Below are 16,257 nucleotides of genomic sequence, written 5' to 3' on the forward strand. Positions count from 1 at the left end.
ACACTTCCCATCATGCACCCGTTTTACGTCGGTCGCGTGACATGACGTATGTCAACAGGAGCAGCACCGCTGCTAGCAGCTGGATTGGTGATAAGCGACTGCAAAATAGTTTTTTTTTTCTTAAACAATGTGAACATGCTTTTTTGGACAGCTACAAAAGTGGTAATTGAAGCCAACTAGTGTGCTTTGAAAATACTCGGCGTTTAATTTGACTAGAAACTTGCTCGTATTGTATTCCCTAATAAGCAGGGTGTTAGCTTCTAGGCTACAGTGCAACGTTAGCAGCAGTCCTGACTTCCTTCTTACCTCATCTTTATCGACCGGTTCCTTTAGCGTTGAGTTGTTTGGTATTTTATGCAAATGCATACAATATAACCTATATATGTACGAAGTGAACAAATTGCCGGGACCACACTAAAGCAGGCTACCGGATGCATGTAACTGAGGTTCTACTTGTATTCCACTGCATCGTCTGGAAAATATTCCCATTACTTGGTTCATTTCATGCAGATGATCGGACATATGTTAAAAGCCCATCGTGGCTGTAAACCAACCAAGTATGGCCTTGTGATTCTTGAGTGGTAGCTACTTCATGTCTTGATAAAGAATAGATTACGGAAATATGGATATTTGAGTGTCCAAAAGAATGAGACTGCTCGTAATGAGACATTATGTGTTACTGAGTGTGTCTCACGTAGTGATTACGAGGGCCGGGGGGACTACTTCATCAACTTCACTTAATTCCATGTTCTTTAGTTAGTCCTATGTCAAGTTGACCCAATGTCTGCAAGTGCGGTTAATTCGCTCTCCAAGGTTGGAGACCTGGCTTTACCTGGGCCAGGTGTACAGGGCCTCTCCGCAATGTCCTCCAACACATCGGCGCCCGCCAGTCCCATGCCAGGTGCGGACAACAGAGGGTGTGAAAACGGTGCGCTAATGGACTCTTTGGGGATTTTCCTGCAAGGGCTTTTAGCCGTCCTGGCCTTCAGCATATTGATGTGTAAGTATGACGAGGTGAACCCTACCTAAAGAGAATGAAGCAGTTTAACTGCAGCAGGGACGTTGCTTTACATTCCTGTGATTTCCCATAGTGTGAGGATGTGACTTCAACATGTAGGATTAAGCTAATTGATCCTTAAACTATGTAAATTATCAATATATATAAATTATCAATATATGATATAGCAGCCAGTTAACCATTCTAATAGCTACATGCTGCACATTTTTGCTGCTGTCTTGCGGAGGTGAGGAATATTTGACACAACAGAATGTGTGTGTGTGTGTGTGTGTGTGTGTGTGTGTGTGTGTGTGTGTGTGTGTGTGTGTGTGTGTGTGTGTGTGTGTGTGTGTGTGTGTGTGTGTGTGTGTGTGTGTGTGTGTGTGCGGATGAGCTGGAACAGCAAGGTCGTTACTTCTCAATAGCGTGCCTCAGTAAAGAGGACTTGCATGCAGAGTGAGCCTCTTTAAAGAATCAGATTACATGCACAGAGCGTTAGAAAGGGCGGAAGCACCTAGTCTGGTGAGACCTGGGCTTCCTGACAGACAGCCCTCATCGTCCTGAGGAAGGCACAACAGCGTCTCTTACTTATGTGCTTACGGAGAAGGGGCATGAGCACAACAACGCTATGATATTCAAGTGCAGCCTCATCGAAAGTGGTTTCACTGGAGGCAACTCAGTCTGGTACAACCCAGAGGGTTGTAAAGACAGCACAGAGGATCATAGAAGGGGAACTACCAGCCATCAGCGACCTCTACATATGCCGCTGAAGCAGAGCCCCCGCACTTACAAAGGACACAAACCAGCCCAGTCGTCATGTATTCTGCTGTCAAGAGACTCCAGATGGCCGGGTTCCCCAACAGCTTCCAACCCCAGGCCGTGTGCATGCTCAAGAACCATCCAACCAGCCCACCTGCTTCCCCCCCATACCCATCCCACCCCCTCAACTGCCGACCCCCACCGCTATGATCTGCCTTGTACTCTTAATCAGACGTGCCCACTTAATAAGGAAATTGCGCACTGACGATATACAATTTTAAATTTTTATTTATTTAGCTGTGTATTCATTATTTTACATTTTTGGCTCTTTTTCCTTTAATCACGCTTTATTTTTAGACTTCAGATATATGTTGCTAAAACTACTGTTGGTCAACTGAAACTGTGGAGAGGAGCAGGACTAAGGACAATGTTACTTGAACTTGCATATGGCCGAATTGACACTATCTAACTTGTACTGAACTACATTAAAACAAAGTTAGTTTTCCAATTCAACATATTTTAATGCATTTCTTTGTTTTTCATTCCTTCATTATAATAATGGTATGTGATACCGTAGGTATAATCAGGCTACCAGCATATCCGATATCCGTTCAGCGGTGAAAAGGGCAAGCCTGTAAAATCACACCACATGCTTGTATAGAATAAATGAGCTGTTACAAAACACCATTTAAAATGCAGGCAGGGGCCATTGGGTGGATTTAAAAGCGTGCTGGTGATTCTGTTTGATCAGTGCACTGTGGCCTCCGTGTAATCCGCCACTCGTAACAAGACATGCTGTGTCCTCCACAGTGAAACGCTTCAGGGAGCCCAAGCATGAACGAAGGCCCTGGAGGATCTGGTGAGCAAGCCTCTTCACCCGCTCTACAAAGAGCATGAGATGACTGATGGCAGGTTACAATCGAGTCCCTATAATGATTTTCTTTCCCCTGACAGGTTCCTGGACACCTCTAAACAGGCCATTGGGATGCTGTTCATTCATTTCGCCAACGTTTACCTGTCGGACCTCACCGAGGAGGATCCCTGCTCTCTGTGAGTTGCCTTGGAATAACTGCTTTTGCACCTCAAGGCTTGTAAGTGACGATCGTCACGGCTCGGCCTAGGGTTCAATGGCCAAGTGTATTAGTATGCGCCGACCGCCTCTCTATCTCTCCCGCCCTCTTGTAGATATCTCATCAACTTCCTTCTGGATGCGTCGTTGGGGATGCTGCTGATCTACGCCGGGGTGAGGGCCGTCAGTGCTGTGGTGGAGTGGAGGCAGTGGGACTCTCTGCGCTTTGGAGAATACGGTGAGGGCCCGCTTCGCCTGCTCTACCAGCAATGTCCAGTGGAGGGCGTTAGCGGGCATCATTTGCGATGCTGCAATGTTCCTGCCTGCAGCACACTAGTGTCTCTGGGCCCATGTTTAACTGTGTGTGTGTCTGTGTGTGTAGGAGAGCCGGTGCAGTGTTCTGCCTGGGTGGGTCAGTGTGCTCTCTACATCCTCATCATGATGTTTGAGAAGGTCGTCATCATGCTGGTCCTTCTCATCCCCCAGTGGAAGAAGGTGGGGAGCGACATTCCAGTTCAAACCTAGCTACCACATCGATGTATTACTTAAAGGATCCTTACTATACCTGCTGGTCTGAGGTTGTTTATCCATTACAAGCCACTAAAGTATCGTACAGTGACATCACACGTGGGCGTGTCGACTCAGATGAAACGCGGATAGATCAGCCTAAGAGTTGGTACAGACCACTGAGTAGGTGGCAGGTAGATCCATCATCTGGGTGGACAGTCCCCATGTGTGTTGTCATGGCTCATTATGGCTAATCAACATCACACCTGGTGTGATATTGAAGGGTATTAGACTGTAACAGATCATCGAAATTAGACCGATGTCTGTGTGTGTGGTTGACTGTAACAGATCGTGTGTGTGTGTGTGTGTGTGTGTGTGTGTGTGTGTGTGTGTGTGTGTGTGTGTGTGTGTGTGTGTGTGTGTGTGTGTGTGTGTGTGTGTGTGTGTGTGTGTGTGTGTGTGTGTGTGTGTGTGTGTGTGTGTGTTACAGTTGTCCCTCCTCAACCCAATAGATAATCCTGACCTCGAGTTAGCCATCGTCATGCTCATTGTTCCGTTCTTCATCAACGTAAGTACGCCGTTAGTGTGTTGAGTCACTAAACATCTGTGCCGCTCCGCGTTTATCCGCCGCGGGCCCTCCATTAATGCATTCGTTTTTTCCGCCTCAGGCCCTCATGTTCTGGGTGGTGGATAACTTCCTCATGAAGAAGCACAGGACAAAAGCCAAGCTAGAGGAGCGAGATGAGGACCTCCGGGGGAGCAGCAAGGTGCGGTACCGGCGGGCCCTGTCCCACGACGACTCGGAGTCCGAGGTAAGACACCCCAAGCGTATTCTGGACTACTGACGGGGACGAAACCAGAAAAACAACAAATAAGCTCCCCATCTCCATTGAAGAGCGGCGGCCCCCTCTGGGAGGCTTCTGCTAGCTGTTGATTCTGTGGCCACGGCAGCTGGACTAGGTTCTATTCCTGTCCTCTGCTGCCTCCACCTGCTGGGGGGATACACTTGGGTTATGTTCCAAATGGCTCCCTTGTTCCTTAATTCTCTATTCCCTTTTTATCAAAAACACTAAATAGGACACTCAAGTGTAAACAGGGAGGTCAGGCACCATTTATGTCAACTCATTTGCATAAATTACCAGTATGTGCCGTCCATCTCTGTTGGATGAAATTAAATAGTGAACTAATCAGGGAAACAGATTAGTAGTACACTATGTAGAGTGTAAGGCCCAATCCCATTTCTACCCCTTACCAATTCCCCTTACCCCTTCCAAACAAGGGGGAGGGGTAAGGGGAAGGGGTAAGGGGTAGAAATGGGATTGGGCCTTAGTAGGCCGATTAGAACAAAGTCCAAGGCTTTGCTTTATTTGCAACCAACAGTATTTTATTTGCAACAGACAGTGGGTTGCAAATAACCAACAAACAGTAATGTCCTGTAGTTGTGAACCACCCTGGCCTGTGCAAGCTGCCAGTCACTTTATAGGCTGGTAAAGTTTCTGAGATGAACGCTTTGCTACACCAAACACATACCAACATTGACTTTGCTTTCAAACTTTCGTGTGGGTGCAAAGTCAATATTTAATTGTACTTCGGATCTCGAGCTGTTATTTCGTGGAGGTAGGTATCGTCGAAAGATCAGTTTCTTTGTCATTATTGGCGCGTTGCGACAGAGGGACTTCATGGAAAGTGGCTCTGTGTTTTGGATAGGCCCACACTTACTTACTTCCCCTCGGCGTCTGTTCCCATACAGGAGACCTTGTAGCGGCTATCCAGCAGAGTTTAAATATGATGTAATTTGTTCTGCGACTCTATTTGTTTTACGCGATTTTTAATTTCTCGTCAGTAATAATTAATAATTTATAAATGGCGCTGTTTGTATGATCTGGATGTCTCAAGTTCTACTCGCGTCATATCCCGCCTTAATCATACGTCGTACTCGCGTCATATCCCGCCTCAAATGTATCCAAGCAGGGTCGACTAGTTAGGAGCTGCGACGAAATCTCCTACCGGGAGGCAGGTAATACCGAAGGCGCTAACTGAGCCACTAAACTGAGAAGTTGGGTGGATCCTCTCTCCCAAGACACATGCGGCATTAGAGGGAAAAGTCCCTCAGTCGCAACGCGCCTCATGTTGACGCCTCATTCTTATTGATAGGTTTATTAAAGACTGATTAAAGTGTTCTGGTGGCAGGTTGTGTTATTTTACCTGCGCTTTACCCTATCTTCAATGTACTCGCTTTCTACCTCTCGCATTGTCATATTCATCATCGTACTAAATACATATACTAAATACAATTGTTCCCTAGGATATGATTCTTGAATTCCCATTTTTTTTTCATTACTATGCTTGTGTAGTAAAGCAGGAGCACTTCAGAATCAATGTTCAGAGGGGGATTCTTCTGGCTAAATCCCCGCAGTTGATTCACCCATCAAGCAAAGTTTGATCGGAAATACACAACATTTGTTGTTGTTTTTTAAATCAAATTCAAGTGTAGCTGGAAAAGCTGATCATGCTCACATGGGCCACTTCACCCTCCCTTAAACCAGGGGAGAAGATACATTCTGAATACCAATAAAATATCTAAGGTATCACACTACAACATGTTTTTTTATAGCAAGTCCTGCAAATAAAAGTCCTGGTATAGCTCTAATGTAGCCTCAATGCTACCTTATGTAAATATAAGGGGTATGTGTGTCCCGTGTAACCCTTAGTCCTGGTATAGCTCTAGTGTAGCCTCAATCCTTAACGTCTTTGTTTTCACTGTGTTTGTCAGATCCTCTTCTCAGCCGACGACGAGATGGACGACTCGGACGAGGACGACGTGCGGCGTCTGAGCGGCCTGAAGGCGGTGAAGAAGAAGAAGCATCGCATGGGGATCCCTGTTTGACTCGCCAGCCTGAGCCTCACCCAGACTTGCCTGGTACTCGCTCACCACACGCCTCACACCACCACCACGATTCCTGCTTGTAGCTGCCTGGTCGGGGGGAAGCCTTTGGGTTGGGGGAGGGTTCCCGGCCCCCAAGGTAGCGTACTTGCAGGTCCTGTGAGCAAACGGAACCGGTGGAATACTGCTTCCCCTGGCACACTACAGCACTCCTGCACAAACAGTCTTAACTCGGATGCAAGACTTTGGCAAACATTTGCGCTGTCGGTACAATGGATGCGTGGTGTGTTTTTATTTTGTCTGCCCCTCATTGGCTGTGTCTTATCGGTTTACTGTTGGTTTGTTCCTGAATGGCAACTTGTAATATCATTGTTTTGTTTTAACACTGGTGTATTGTCAAGACATAGGAAAGAGAATGGTGTGTGTGTGTGTGTGTGTGTGTGTGTGTGTGTGTGTGTGTGTGTGTGTGTGTGTGTGTGTGTGTGTGTGTGTGTGTGTGTGTGTGTGTGTGTGTGTGTGTGTGTGTGTGTGTGTCCATTATTCATTATGTGACATTCAATATTTTTAAACGGTCGCCCTAGTGATTGTATAAATGTATTATTGTATTAACTGTTTCCTGTAAATGTTGTGTGTGTTTATATTTGTGTGTGCATGCGAGTATGTGAAAGTGGACCAACAGGGAAACCATATTGTACGTATTTAAGCATAACCTCCGAATGTTAGGTCATATATACATGGCCCTAACCTTTTCAAACAATACTAAATCTACAGCTTATGGTGTGTATGCATTGTGTTGATGTATGCAACACCTATCTCTACTCTTTGTATAGCTAGGCCATTAATTCAAAATAACACTTGATCTTTAAATGTTGCCCATTTATCGCAGTGGTTGATTTTGTTGTTCAAGCAAGAAGGCTGAACAATTATGTGTCATCCTAAAGGTACACTCTTTCATTCCTCTCTCTGGCTCTTCACGGTTTACCAGACAGTAAGGTTTTTGTCTCCATCTTTGATTCTTTGCTCGTATTGGGGTTGTTTTTGGTATAATTTGTGCCCAGAAGGCGACCTTGCCTCTTGCAGCAAGTGTTCTTTGTCGTTGTTGTCCCGGTGTAGGATGATATGGGACCCACTGCACACCTTCCCATTCGTTATGTTCAATGTTTTAGTTTTTCCTCATGTTTCCTTGTTAGTTTTCACCCCATTTGCTCTTTGATCCGACCACGTGCCTCCGTGAGCTCACTGTTGTGTGCGTGTGTTTGACCAGACGATGGATCAGAGGACCTGGCCCGGTATGCAGCAAGTCCACAGGTGCTCACGTTCACAATGTTACAGAAGCACACACTTAAAAATGGTTGGGTTGCTAGGGATCAGCCTTTAAACAAAAGTTCAGTGCGTGGGCGCGTGTATGCAGGTTTGTGTGTAGGCATGTGTAAGCGTGTTTGTGTGTAGGCATGTGTAAGCGTGTTTGTGTGTAGGCGCGTGTATGCGTGTTTGTGTGTGGGCGTGTGTAAGCGTGTTTGTGTGTAGGCGTGTGTAAGCGTGTTTGTGTGTAGGCGTGTGTAAGCGTGTTTGTGTGTAGGCGTGTGTATGCGTGTTTGTGTGTAGGCGCATGCATACGTGTTTGTGTATGTACGTGTGTGTGTTTGCCTGCTTTGTATACAAGTGTTATGCAAAAGTGTTACGAGCTAGTGGCTGGTCCTTCCAAAAAGAAAAAAAGGGTGACAAACGGCAACTGTGATGACTAATGATGTAGTGATGTCATTATGATGCTGTTGGGCGTTTGAATGAATGCACTTTTAATGGTAAAACATCGACATGGTCCACCATTACCATGAGCTCAAGTAGGTCAAAGAGGGCTTTTGTATTTTGTGAAATACAAATGCTACACTGTAAAATGTACTGACAAATAAGACTCTGATCATCATTATATATGCTTTTCCAATAAATAATCTGAAACCTGAGCAACAGCATTCTTATCTTTTTTTGTCAATCTAAAGCAGCAACCTGATTCATGAAAACCTTTAACGGATGACGTCTGCCGTACTGATGAAGGAACATGCGTGCATTGAACCTGGATTAGGTGAATTCATTAATTTAATTGATAAAGGTTTAGCTATTAGAGATCGACCGTGATGTTACAGAGCCAATGCTTTTAAAGAACACAGATTTGATTAAATATTTAATGTGGTCAGTAAATATCAAGTTTAAAATGGTACTTCACCAGCAAATACAGTAGATGGCATAGCAATATAAATATTGTGTAGAAAAAAGGGTAACGCTTTATATTAAGGTCCTTGTAATAAGCCTTTGTTAATGGTAATAATTCTCTTATTATATGCTTATTAACATTAATTGGTGTAAATAAGAATCATTGTTAATAACATAATAAACATTGTGAGATTATAACACTTTTATAAGCATTTATAAACATGTTAACTATTTATTGATTGCTTAATAACATTAATAAAAGTTGTGAGTTTCTTATAGTTGTTAATAAAAGCATTTCAAACCCATTTATTGAGTCTTACTAACTTACCTATTATGTCATTGTTAAAACTTTATGCTTATTAAGGTCAATAAATCCTTTATTAAACTGCTAATCATGCAATTTGCAGGTACGGGATCTAAAGCAGGAACAATGCTGTTGTCCCCAATCGGTAAGTTAGGAAGACTCAATAAATGTTAATTAAGAATATAATAAGGTCTTATTATATATTAACTAAGGCTTATTACAAGGACCTTAATATAAAGCGTTACCGAATAAAAGTATTAAAGGGGACATATTATACCACCAGGTGTGAGTGTCATTCGCCTTACAAGAAGTTTCGAAAATCTGCCCCATATGACATCACTAGTGGGCGTGTCCACCTAGATCTGTGCTGGATAGATGAGCAACGTTTACTTCAGTCCACTGGGTAGGCTGGTAGAGTGATCTATCCGGCACAGATCTAGGTGGACACGCCCACTAGTGATGTCATATGGGGTAAATTTGTAAGGCTTGCAAGGCTAATCACACTCACCTGGTGGTATAATATGTCCCCTTTAAACCCATAACCGATACCATTCAGTTTTTTTAAGGTATAATTTCATATACTTTTCAGAGCAGTAGGCCTACCATAGTGATTTCCATGCAAATGGTTATTTGATACGTGTTAAAGTGCATTAAATAGTTCATAATAAAAAATTATATTATCCATCACTGAGTCCGAATGATTTGAATTTTTTTTATAAATCACGTATAAAGCTGAGGCCCATTTATTTGGAACACATCAGCTGGGACAAACGTATGTGTCTAAAGATGCAAACCTATATGTCTAAAGACACGAACATATGTCTCAAGACACAAACTTATGTGTCTTAACAGCTGAAAGACTGATTCATGATCTATAAATGTGGCTCCTGCTACTGAATGGCATGTTCCAGCTCATTTCAGTTCCTGGAGTGGATAGGGTCTGAATATAAACTTTGACTCAACTTCTAACATATTATGCCATTATTAAACATGTTTTAGATGCAGATAATGTGGAACGTATTAAGCACCTAATAGAAAAACAAAAACAAAGGTTATTGGACTCATTATCTTGACAGGCCGGTTTCTAAGTAGCACGATTTGTTTGGTTATCCTACATTTCATTATGACTGCTCACCTTAGACACGGATGAGAAAAATGCCAGAATTCTCAATAACATCTAAGAATGAATGCTTGTCGGCGTGGGCTGTTTAACCCATAATGTAGAATTGTTCAATCTCTAATGTACTGCATTTTACCAAAAAAGCAGACAATACAACACTGGAACTAGGGAAATATAGCTCCATCATTGACTGTGTTTCTTTAAATAGACGGAGGTGTGGTGTTGGGGGGAGGGGGAGAAGCAGTCAGACACTTGTCCTGCGCGCCCCCCCACCCATATCAGTTGATCCTCCATAACTCCATGATGAATTAAAACAGAAGGCCACCAGCCAGCTCACGTCACATCTAATAATACTCACTGACAACAGACGAAGGCTTTGAGTTACTCCACGATGGGAAATGTGTGTCACGCTCTGATCCAGGCCTATATAACAGCCGGGGGCTCCCGGAGCAAACCAGAACACCAGGTGGACAACGTTGATAGCGACCATACTGACCGGACACACCATGTCACAGGTGAGCCCGCTCGGAAAATACGCTTGTCCTTTTCAATAATCTAAAAAAGTGATCAATAAATAATGAGTTTATGTATTTGAAATGTACTTATTCTAAGTCACTTTGGATAAAAGCGTCTGCTAAATGCCCTAAATGTAAATGTCAATTTTACCAGGGGAAAAAAACAACATTTTGTGAATGGCACTGAAAATACTATTGAATAAATACAATCTTAAATCTATTCCCTGTATTTTATTCCATTGTCAAACTGGGCTTTTTACCAGCCTGGTGAGGTGAAAAAGAAGAAGCGACCAGTTATGAAGGAGGAGGACCTGAAAGGAGCACGCAGCAAACTGGGCCTGAGGGGCGAAGTCAAGAGTAAGACGTATGAGGTCATGGTGGAGTGTGGTGAGTAAATATCCGTTCTTTCTCTGTTGCCTTCGAGACGGATCGCATCACACATTCTTCACTTGTAGCAGAGATTTAGGCTACGTAACAAAGAAAAAGAAAGTTTTTAAAGGTTGGCTGAACAAACTGGCATCGCCGTGTGGATCGCATCACACATTCTTACAAAGATAGGGCGGACTACCCACATATGCCTATTGCCTACTGTTAATGTTATGAATAAAAATAAAAATGATGCCTGTTGGACTAAAAATAAACCTTTACAGAAGTTGACAGCAAAATATGACCGCTATGGCCAATTTTTCTCCCCCCAATTTATGTACTGGGATTCAGCCCTGTTCATTGTTCAATGGAATATAAAAATTGCTTTTGTATTTATTGTTATTTCGATTTTGAGGTAGTCAAAATGCTTAACATCATGGTGATGATTAACGGTAAAAAATTAAAAACTGGAATAGACTCTCGAATCATAAAGTCGAAATAGGAAGGCCTTGATTTAAGACGGTTTTCTAAGCTAAGAAAAGATGAGTTCCCTGACCGGGAATCGAACCCGGGCCGCGGCGGTGAGAGCGCCGAATCCTAACCACTAGACCACCAGGGACACATTCGCCACTACACGGCGATGCCAATTTGTTCAGCCAACCTTTAAAAACTTTCTTTTTCTTTGTTACGTAGCCTAAATCTCTGCTACAAGTGAAAAAATGTATGGTTTATACATTTATGAACAATGTTTTAAAGCTCTCAATATATGTCAAATATAAATACATTGAAACAGTATTAAAGTAGGAAAAGACCATTCGTTAAATAGGAAATTAGTTAAACTCCATTCGAATCATAAATGTCGAGAATAGAAATGCAGATAGTTCAAAAGATGAGTTCCCTGACCGGGAATCGAACCCGGGCCGCGGCGGTGAGAGCGCCGAATCCTAACCACTAGACCACCAGGGACACACATGTCGTTGAATGACGTCAATTATTTATTCGTCGTCTATTACGAAGCCCAACTTGATGGCTAACTAACTAAATAGCTCTGCTAATACTAGTTTGTCGAATACACGTAGATTGATTTATATGCATCCATAAATTAGCCGTATTTGGTTCCTTGACGTGCTGTTCGAAAATTAGTTACACGTGTCGTGCTTTATAAAAGCATGTGGTTAGGCTGTCTACAACAAACCTGAAACTATCACTCGTGCTCGTACATACGGACGTATGGTTTGGGCGTCTAAAAATATTATCATCATACATCCATGATGATACCGTCTGTTGATCCCCTCCCTTTTCTGCAGAGCGCATGGGGAAGGTTGCTCCATCCGTGTTCAGCGGCGTCAGATCCGGATCTGAAACGGTCCTGGAGAAGCCCGGAGGTCCGGGGGGGAGCGTTTTCTCCAAATGAAAACTATGCCACGCCACCAACGTGTCATGAAATAGAATATAAAACATGTATTTTATGATCAGACAATTCTATACAATTAATAAATGGAGAATGAGCAAACAACAGAAATAGTCAAATATATTTATTGAAGTTAAATACATTTAAAGTAGTGAATTTATTGGTTGTGTAGACAATGTCGTGACATTGTAGGCACAGGCCTACTTGGCCCATCTGTTTTTATAAGGGATCAGTAATGACCATATCATATCATTTATATGGCAGATTCAACGTGTGAAATACTTTTGTTGACAACAAGGTGCCTTATTTTTTTTTATTATTCTGCCTGAAGATAGATTTTTGCATTTTATTGCATTTTTAATAAATACATATTATATTGTAACTCGATTTTTTTTGTTATTTTCATATTATTGACAACCATTAGTTTACATCCTAGCAGACATAAAAAAAACATGACTCATTTATAAGATAAAAAAGATTACGTGTGAAGCCTACTCAGCCTTCAATTAATTATGAACATGCAAGGTAGAGAAGATATGGGGTAGGAAGAAGATGAACACACCCGTCACTAACTGAAAGTAGGCCTACTAAGCAAGTAACTCTTGATCCTGAAGTCAACAGATGACCGCTGAAGGATGTCGGCTATGTTGCTCATCACAAACACAGAGTGTTTGTGTAGACCCCCTTCAGCAACATAGCTGACATACTGACATACAGCCAAGTCATAGGCCCGCCCTGACTGAACCCATATCTAACTACTGGCTATTATTGATGTATTTATATGGAGTTTAAAACCAAATCTTCGGTGAAGAGCTAAACAACCAGTGTTTCCTCGCTGGATTGTCAGCGTCACTGCAAAAAAATAATAATAATTGCAACCCAAAAAAAACGGCCTTGAGCTGAGTTGTTGTGTGTCAATATTGTGCATTGACACATTATTGCCGCCAATAATTTGGGTGTGGAATTGCATCTGTGATCGTTGAATTCTCCGGTAGTTCAGCTCGTCAATTGATTGACGGAACAGGGGCACCTCAGGGGCCAATCAGAGTCCAGCATGGGCTAGGGTCCCTGTGGCCCCACCCCTAGAACCGCCACTGCCCCCGGCCGCCCCCTGGCGTTGCTAGGTTACCAGCTCACTTCTGCAAAAATATCTAGGGGACACACTGAAACAACAAATCAATTTGGTGACTGTTACAACACAGGGGAACTGGTGCTACATATTAACTAGTTTAACAAACTTATACGGCAGCCAAAGATTGGTTAGAATTCAGTCTGCAGAACACAGTGAAGTTAAGTTAAGTGTGATAACATGGCACCCAGATTATCGTTTTGTTTAAAGTATACTTGCTTGACTATAAGGTGCACATCTATTTACTTTACTGAGGTTTTCTTTCTTTTTTTAGAGTCAGGGGGTTAGCCCATATCTGGTTTGGAGCAAGCCACAGATGTGTGTTTGTAGGCCTTTGACTTTCTCAACCCCTGGCCTCTCTGGCCAGTCCAGGGAGCCCTGCTGGACAAATATGAAAATACAAATTCCCCAGCATTAAGATACACGTTTTGAATCACCCAGAACTCAAGACTTGTAGGCTGGGATTGTTAATTTACAAAGCAAATTATTGTTTTCTTTATTTTCCAGAAAATATGCAAGTAAGTAAGTAAGTAAGTAAGTATTTTATTGTCTCTCTCACAAGATAATTTTGCTTTGGGCAAACAGAGAGCATCGGCGACGCATACATAAAGATTTTACATACATAAAAACGTGAAACATGTAACACATTGCATTACCCAAACACATGGCCTCACCCCACCTTGAAACCCATTATAAAAAACGCATGATGAAAGTACTAAGCAAGTAACTCTTGATCCTGAAAAGTCAACAGATGACCGCTGAAGGATGTCGGCTATGTTGCTCATCACAAACACAGAGTGTTTGTGTAGACCCCCTTCAGCAACATAGCTGACATACTGACATACAGCCAAGTCATAGGCCCGCCCTGACTGAACCCATATCTAACTACTGGCTATTATTGATGTATTTATATGGAGTTTAAAACCAAATCTTCGGTGAAGAGCTAAACAACCAGTGTTTCCTCGCTGGATTGTCAGCGTCACTGCAAAAAAATAATAATAATTGCAACCTAAAAAAAACGGCCTTGAGCTGAGTTGTTGTGTGTCAATGTGCATTGACACATTATTGCCGCCAATAATTTGGGTGTGGAATTGCATCTGTGATCGTTGAATTCTCCGGTAGTTCAGCTCGTCAATTGATTGACGGAACAGGGGCACCTCAGGGGCCAATCAGAGTCCAGCATGGGCTAGGGTCCCTGTGGCCCCACCCCTAGAACCGCCACTGCCCCCGGCCGCCCCCTGGCGTTGCTAGGTTACCAGCTCACTTCTGCAAAAATATCTAGGGGACACACTGAAACAACAAATCAATTTGGTGACTGTTACAACACAGGGGAACTGGTGCTACATATTAACTAGTTTAACAAACTTATACGGCAGCCAAAGATTGGTTAGAATTCAGTCTGCAGAACACAGTGAAGTTAAGTTAAGTGTGATAACATGGCACCCAGATTATCGTTTTGTTTAAAGTATACTTGCTTGACTATAAGGTGCACATCTATTTACTTTACTGAGGTTTTCTTTATTTTTTTAGAGTCAGGGGGTTAGCCCATATCTGGTTTGGAGCAAGCCACAGATGTGTGTTTGTAGGCCTTTGACTTTCTCAACCCCTGGCCTCTCTGGCCAGTCCAGGGAGCCCTGCTGGACAAATATGAAAATACAAATTCCCCAGCATTAAGATACACGTTTTGAATCACCCAGAACTCAAGACTTGTAGGCTGGGATTGTTAATTTATAAAGCAAATTATTTTTTTCTTTATTTTCCAGAAAATATGCAAGTAAGTAAGTAAGTAAGTATTTTATTGTCTCTCTCACAAGAGAAATTTGCTTTGGGCAAAGAAAGCATCGGCGACGCATACATAAAGATTTTACATACATAAAAACGTGAAACATGTAACACATTGCATTACCCAAACACATGGCCTCACCCCCACCTTGAAACCCATTATAAAAAACGTAGTCTAGGCACTACCCAAGTATCCATAAGGATGATTGCACTGCCCACTAGTTATTGCACTATTGCCCCACCAGTTATTGCACTGTTCCATCCCGGAAAGCTCCCTCCAGCTTAGTTTATAAAGTAGCTCAATTTATAGCGTAACTAGAGAGAACTTTAATCTATTTAACCTACAAAATGGGAGCCGGTATCTTTTGCCCAGAGGCAACAGTTCATACTCCAAGTTTAGGAAATGGGTTGGGTCAGTGTCTATCTTAGAATCTTGCTTCCTAACCTTGTCCTCAAAAATCTCCTTTAAGTGGACATTTATTAGAATTAGCCATTTTATCCCGATCACCCTTGAAACAGACAGGAATCTGGTGGTGCCACACCTAGTTTCCCAACTCGTCATCACTTCTGACCTCATACATTTATTTATGGTAACCGATATTTTTATATAGCACACGTGCGTCTCTGTTCAGATGGGGAGGTGCAAAGTGTCCCTGTACGATGGCATCTCTGTTTGGAGTGAAAAGTCTAAGCCTTGCTATTGAAATCCTGTCAGAAATTGCCCCTCTGGTCTAGCACAAGGGCTTATCACTCCTAAATTGATTAAAGTTTACCGCCTTCAAACAAGCTCATTGACATTGGAAAAAAAATCTTAGATTGGGATGAGAGCATATTGCCTATAGGGCATCAGCAGGGGTATTGCAAGGTTAATATGAGGAGAGCAACAGAAGCTGAATAAAAGGTGATAACCAAAAAACTGCCATTCAGTAACCAAGTCAGGGCCAGTTGTTTTATTTGTTACTCCACAATCATAAAAGTATGAGAGCAGTTAAATGTAATGGTAAAGAGCTGGTACATGTAACTCCAATGAATGTGCAAGAACACTTAATCTAAAATTGGCAAAGCATGAATACAACAAACAAAGATTAATAATAAATAAGAATATACACAACAAAACAGAAAATATAATTAGTGTGACCTTATATATAAGAAACAATATATTGTTGCTTGTGCACATCAGTTGTATCAATAACTTTCTAGCCCTAT

General features: G+C 42.5%; 1 protein-coding gene, 1 long non-coding RNA gene and 2 other non-coding genes across 5 annotated transcripts; 1 reads left to right on the forward strand and 3 right to left on the reverse strand.

The window, feature by feature from the left end:
* The first annotated feature begins 25 nt into the window (after nucleotides 1-25).
* LOC132470942 (store-operated calcium entry regulator STIMATE-like) lies at nucleotides 26-12,525 on the forward strand. 2 transcript variants are annotated; one of them, XM_060069899.1, is made up of 11 exons: nucleotides 26-162; nucleotides 814-1,000; nucleotides 2,567-2,615; nucleotides 2,711-2,806; nucleotides 2,942-3,063; nucleotides 3,208-3,320; nucleotides 3,823-3,900; nucleotides 4,001-4,144; nucleotides 6,106-6,213; nucleotides 10,627-10,750; nucleotides 12,037-12,525. In XM_060069899.1, the coding sequence occupies exons 1-11, from the start codon at nucleotides 49-51 to the stop codon at nucleotides 12,141-12,143; spliced, it is 1,242 nt and encodes a 413-aa protein (XP_059925882.1). In that variant the 5' UTR covers nucleotides 26-48; the 3' UTR covers nucleotides 12,144-12,525. The 2 variants fall into 2 exon arrangements, with proteins under 2 accessions (XP_059925882.1, XP_059925881.1); XM_060069898.1 differs by lacking the exons at nucleotides 26-162; nucleotides 814-1,000; nucleotides 2,567-2,615; ... (4 more) ...; nucleotides 4,001-4,144; nucleotides 6,106-6,213 and adding an exon at nucleotides 10,213-10,363.
* LOC132470944 (uncharacterized) lies at nucleotides 10,639-12,085 on the reverse strand. The gene is made up of 2 exons (XR_009528739.1): nucleotides 10,914-12,085; nucleotides 10,639-10,811 (listed from the first exon to the last, which is right to left on the reverse strand). It is a non-coding gene; the product is annotated as an uncharacterized LOC132470944 (long non-coding RNA).
* trnae-cuc (transfer RNA glutamic acid (anticodon CUC)) lies at nucleotides 11,277-11,348 on the reverse strand. Its single transcript has one exon. It is a non-coding gene; the product is annotated as a tRNA-Glu (tRNA).
* Nucleotides 11,624-11,695, reverse strand: trnae-cuc (transfer RNA glutamic acid (anticodon CUC)). The gene has a single exon. It is a non-coding gene; the product is annotated as a tRNA-Glu (tRNA).
* Nucleotides 12,526-16,257: the final 3,732 nt, after the last annotated feature.

This window comes from Gadus macrocephalus, chromosome 13 (genome assembly GCF_031168955.1).
Source record: "Gadus macrocephalus chromosome 13, ASM3116895v1".
NCBI lineage: Eukaryota > Metazoa > Chordata > Actinopteri > Gadiformes > Gadidae > Gadus > Gadus macrocephalus.

What these genes read in the sequence shown, in the direction of transcription:
- LOC132470942 (XM_060069899.1), top strand. Translation starts at nt 49, where the DNA reads ATGTCAACAGGAGCAGCACCGCTGCTAGCAGCTGGATTGGTGATAAGC. An exon ending in GAGGAGGATCCCTGCTCTCT is followed by an intron (nt 2,807 to 2,941) that starts GTGAGTTGCCTT and finishes GCCCTCTTGTAG; the next exon opens with ATATCTCATCAACTTCCTTC. An exon ending in AGCATCGCATGGGGATCCCT is followed by an intron (nt 6,214 to 10,626) that starts GTTTGACTCGCC and finishes GCTTTTTACCAG; the next exon opens with CCTGGTGAGGTGAAAAAGAA.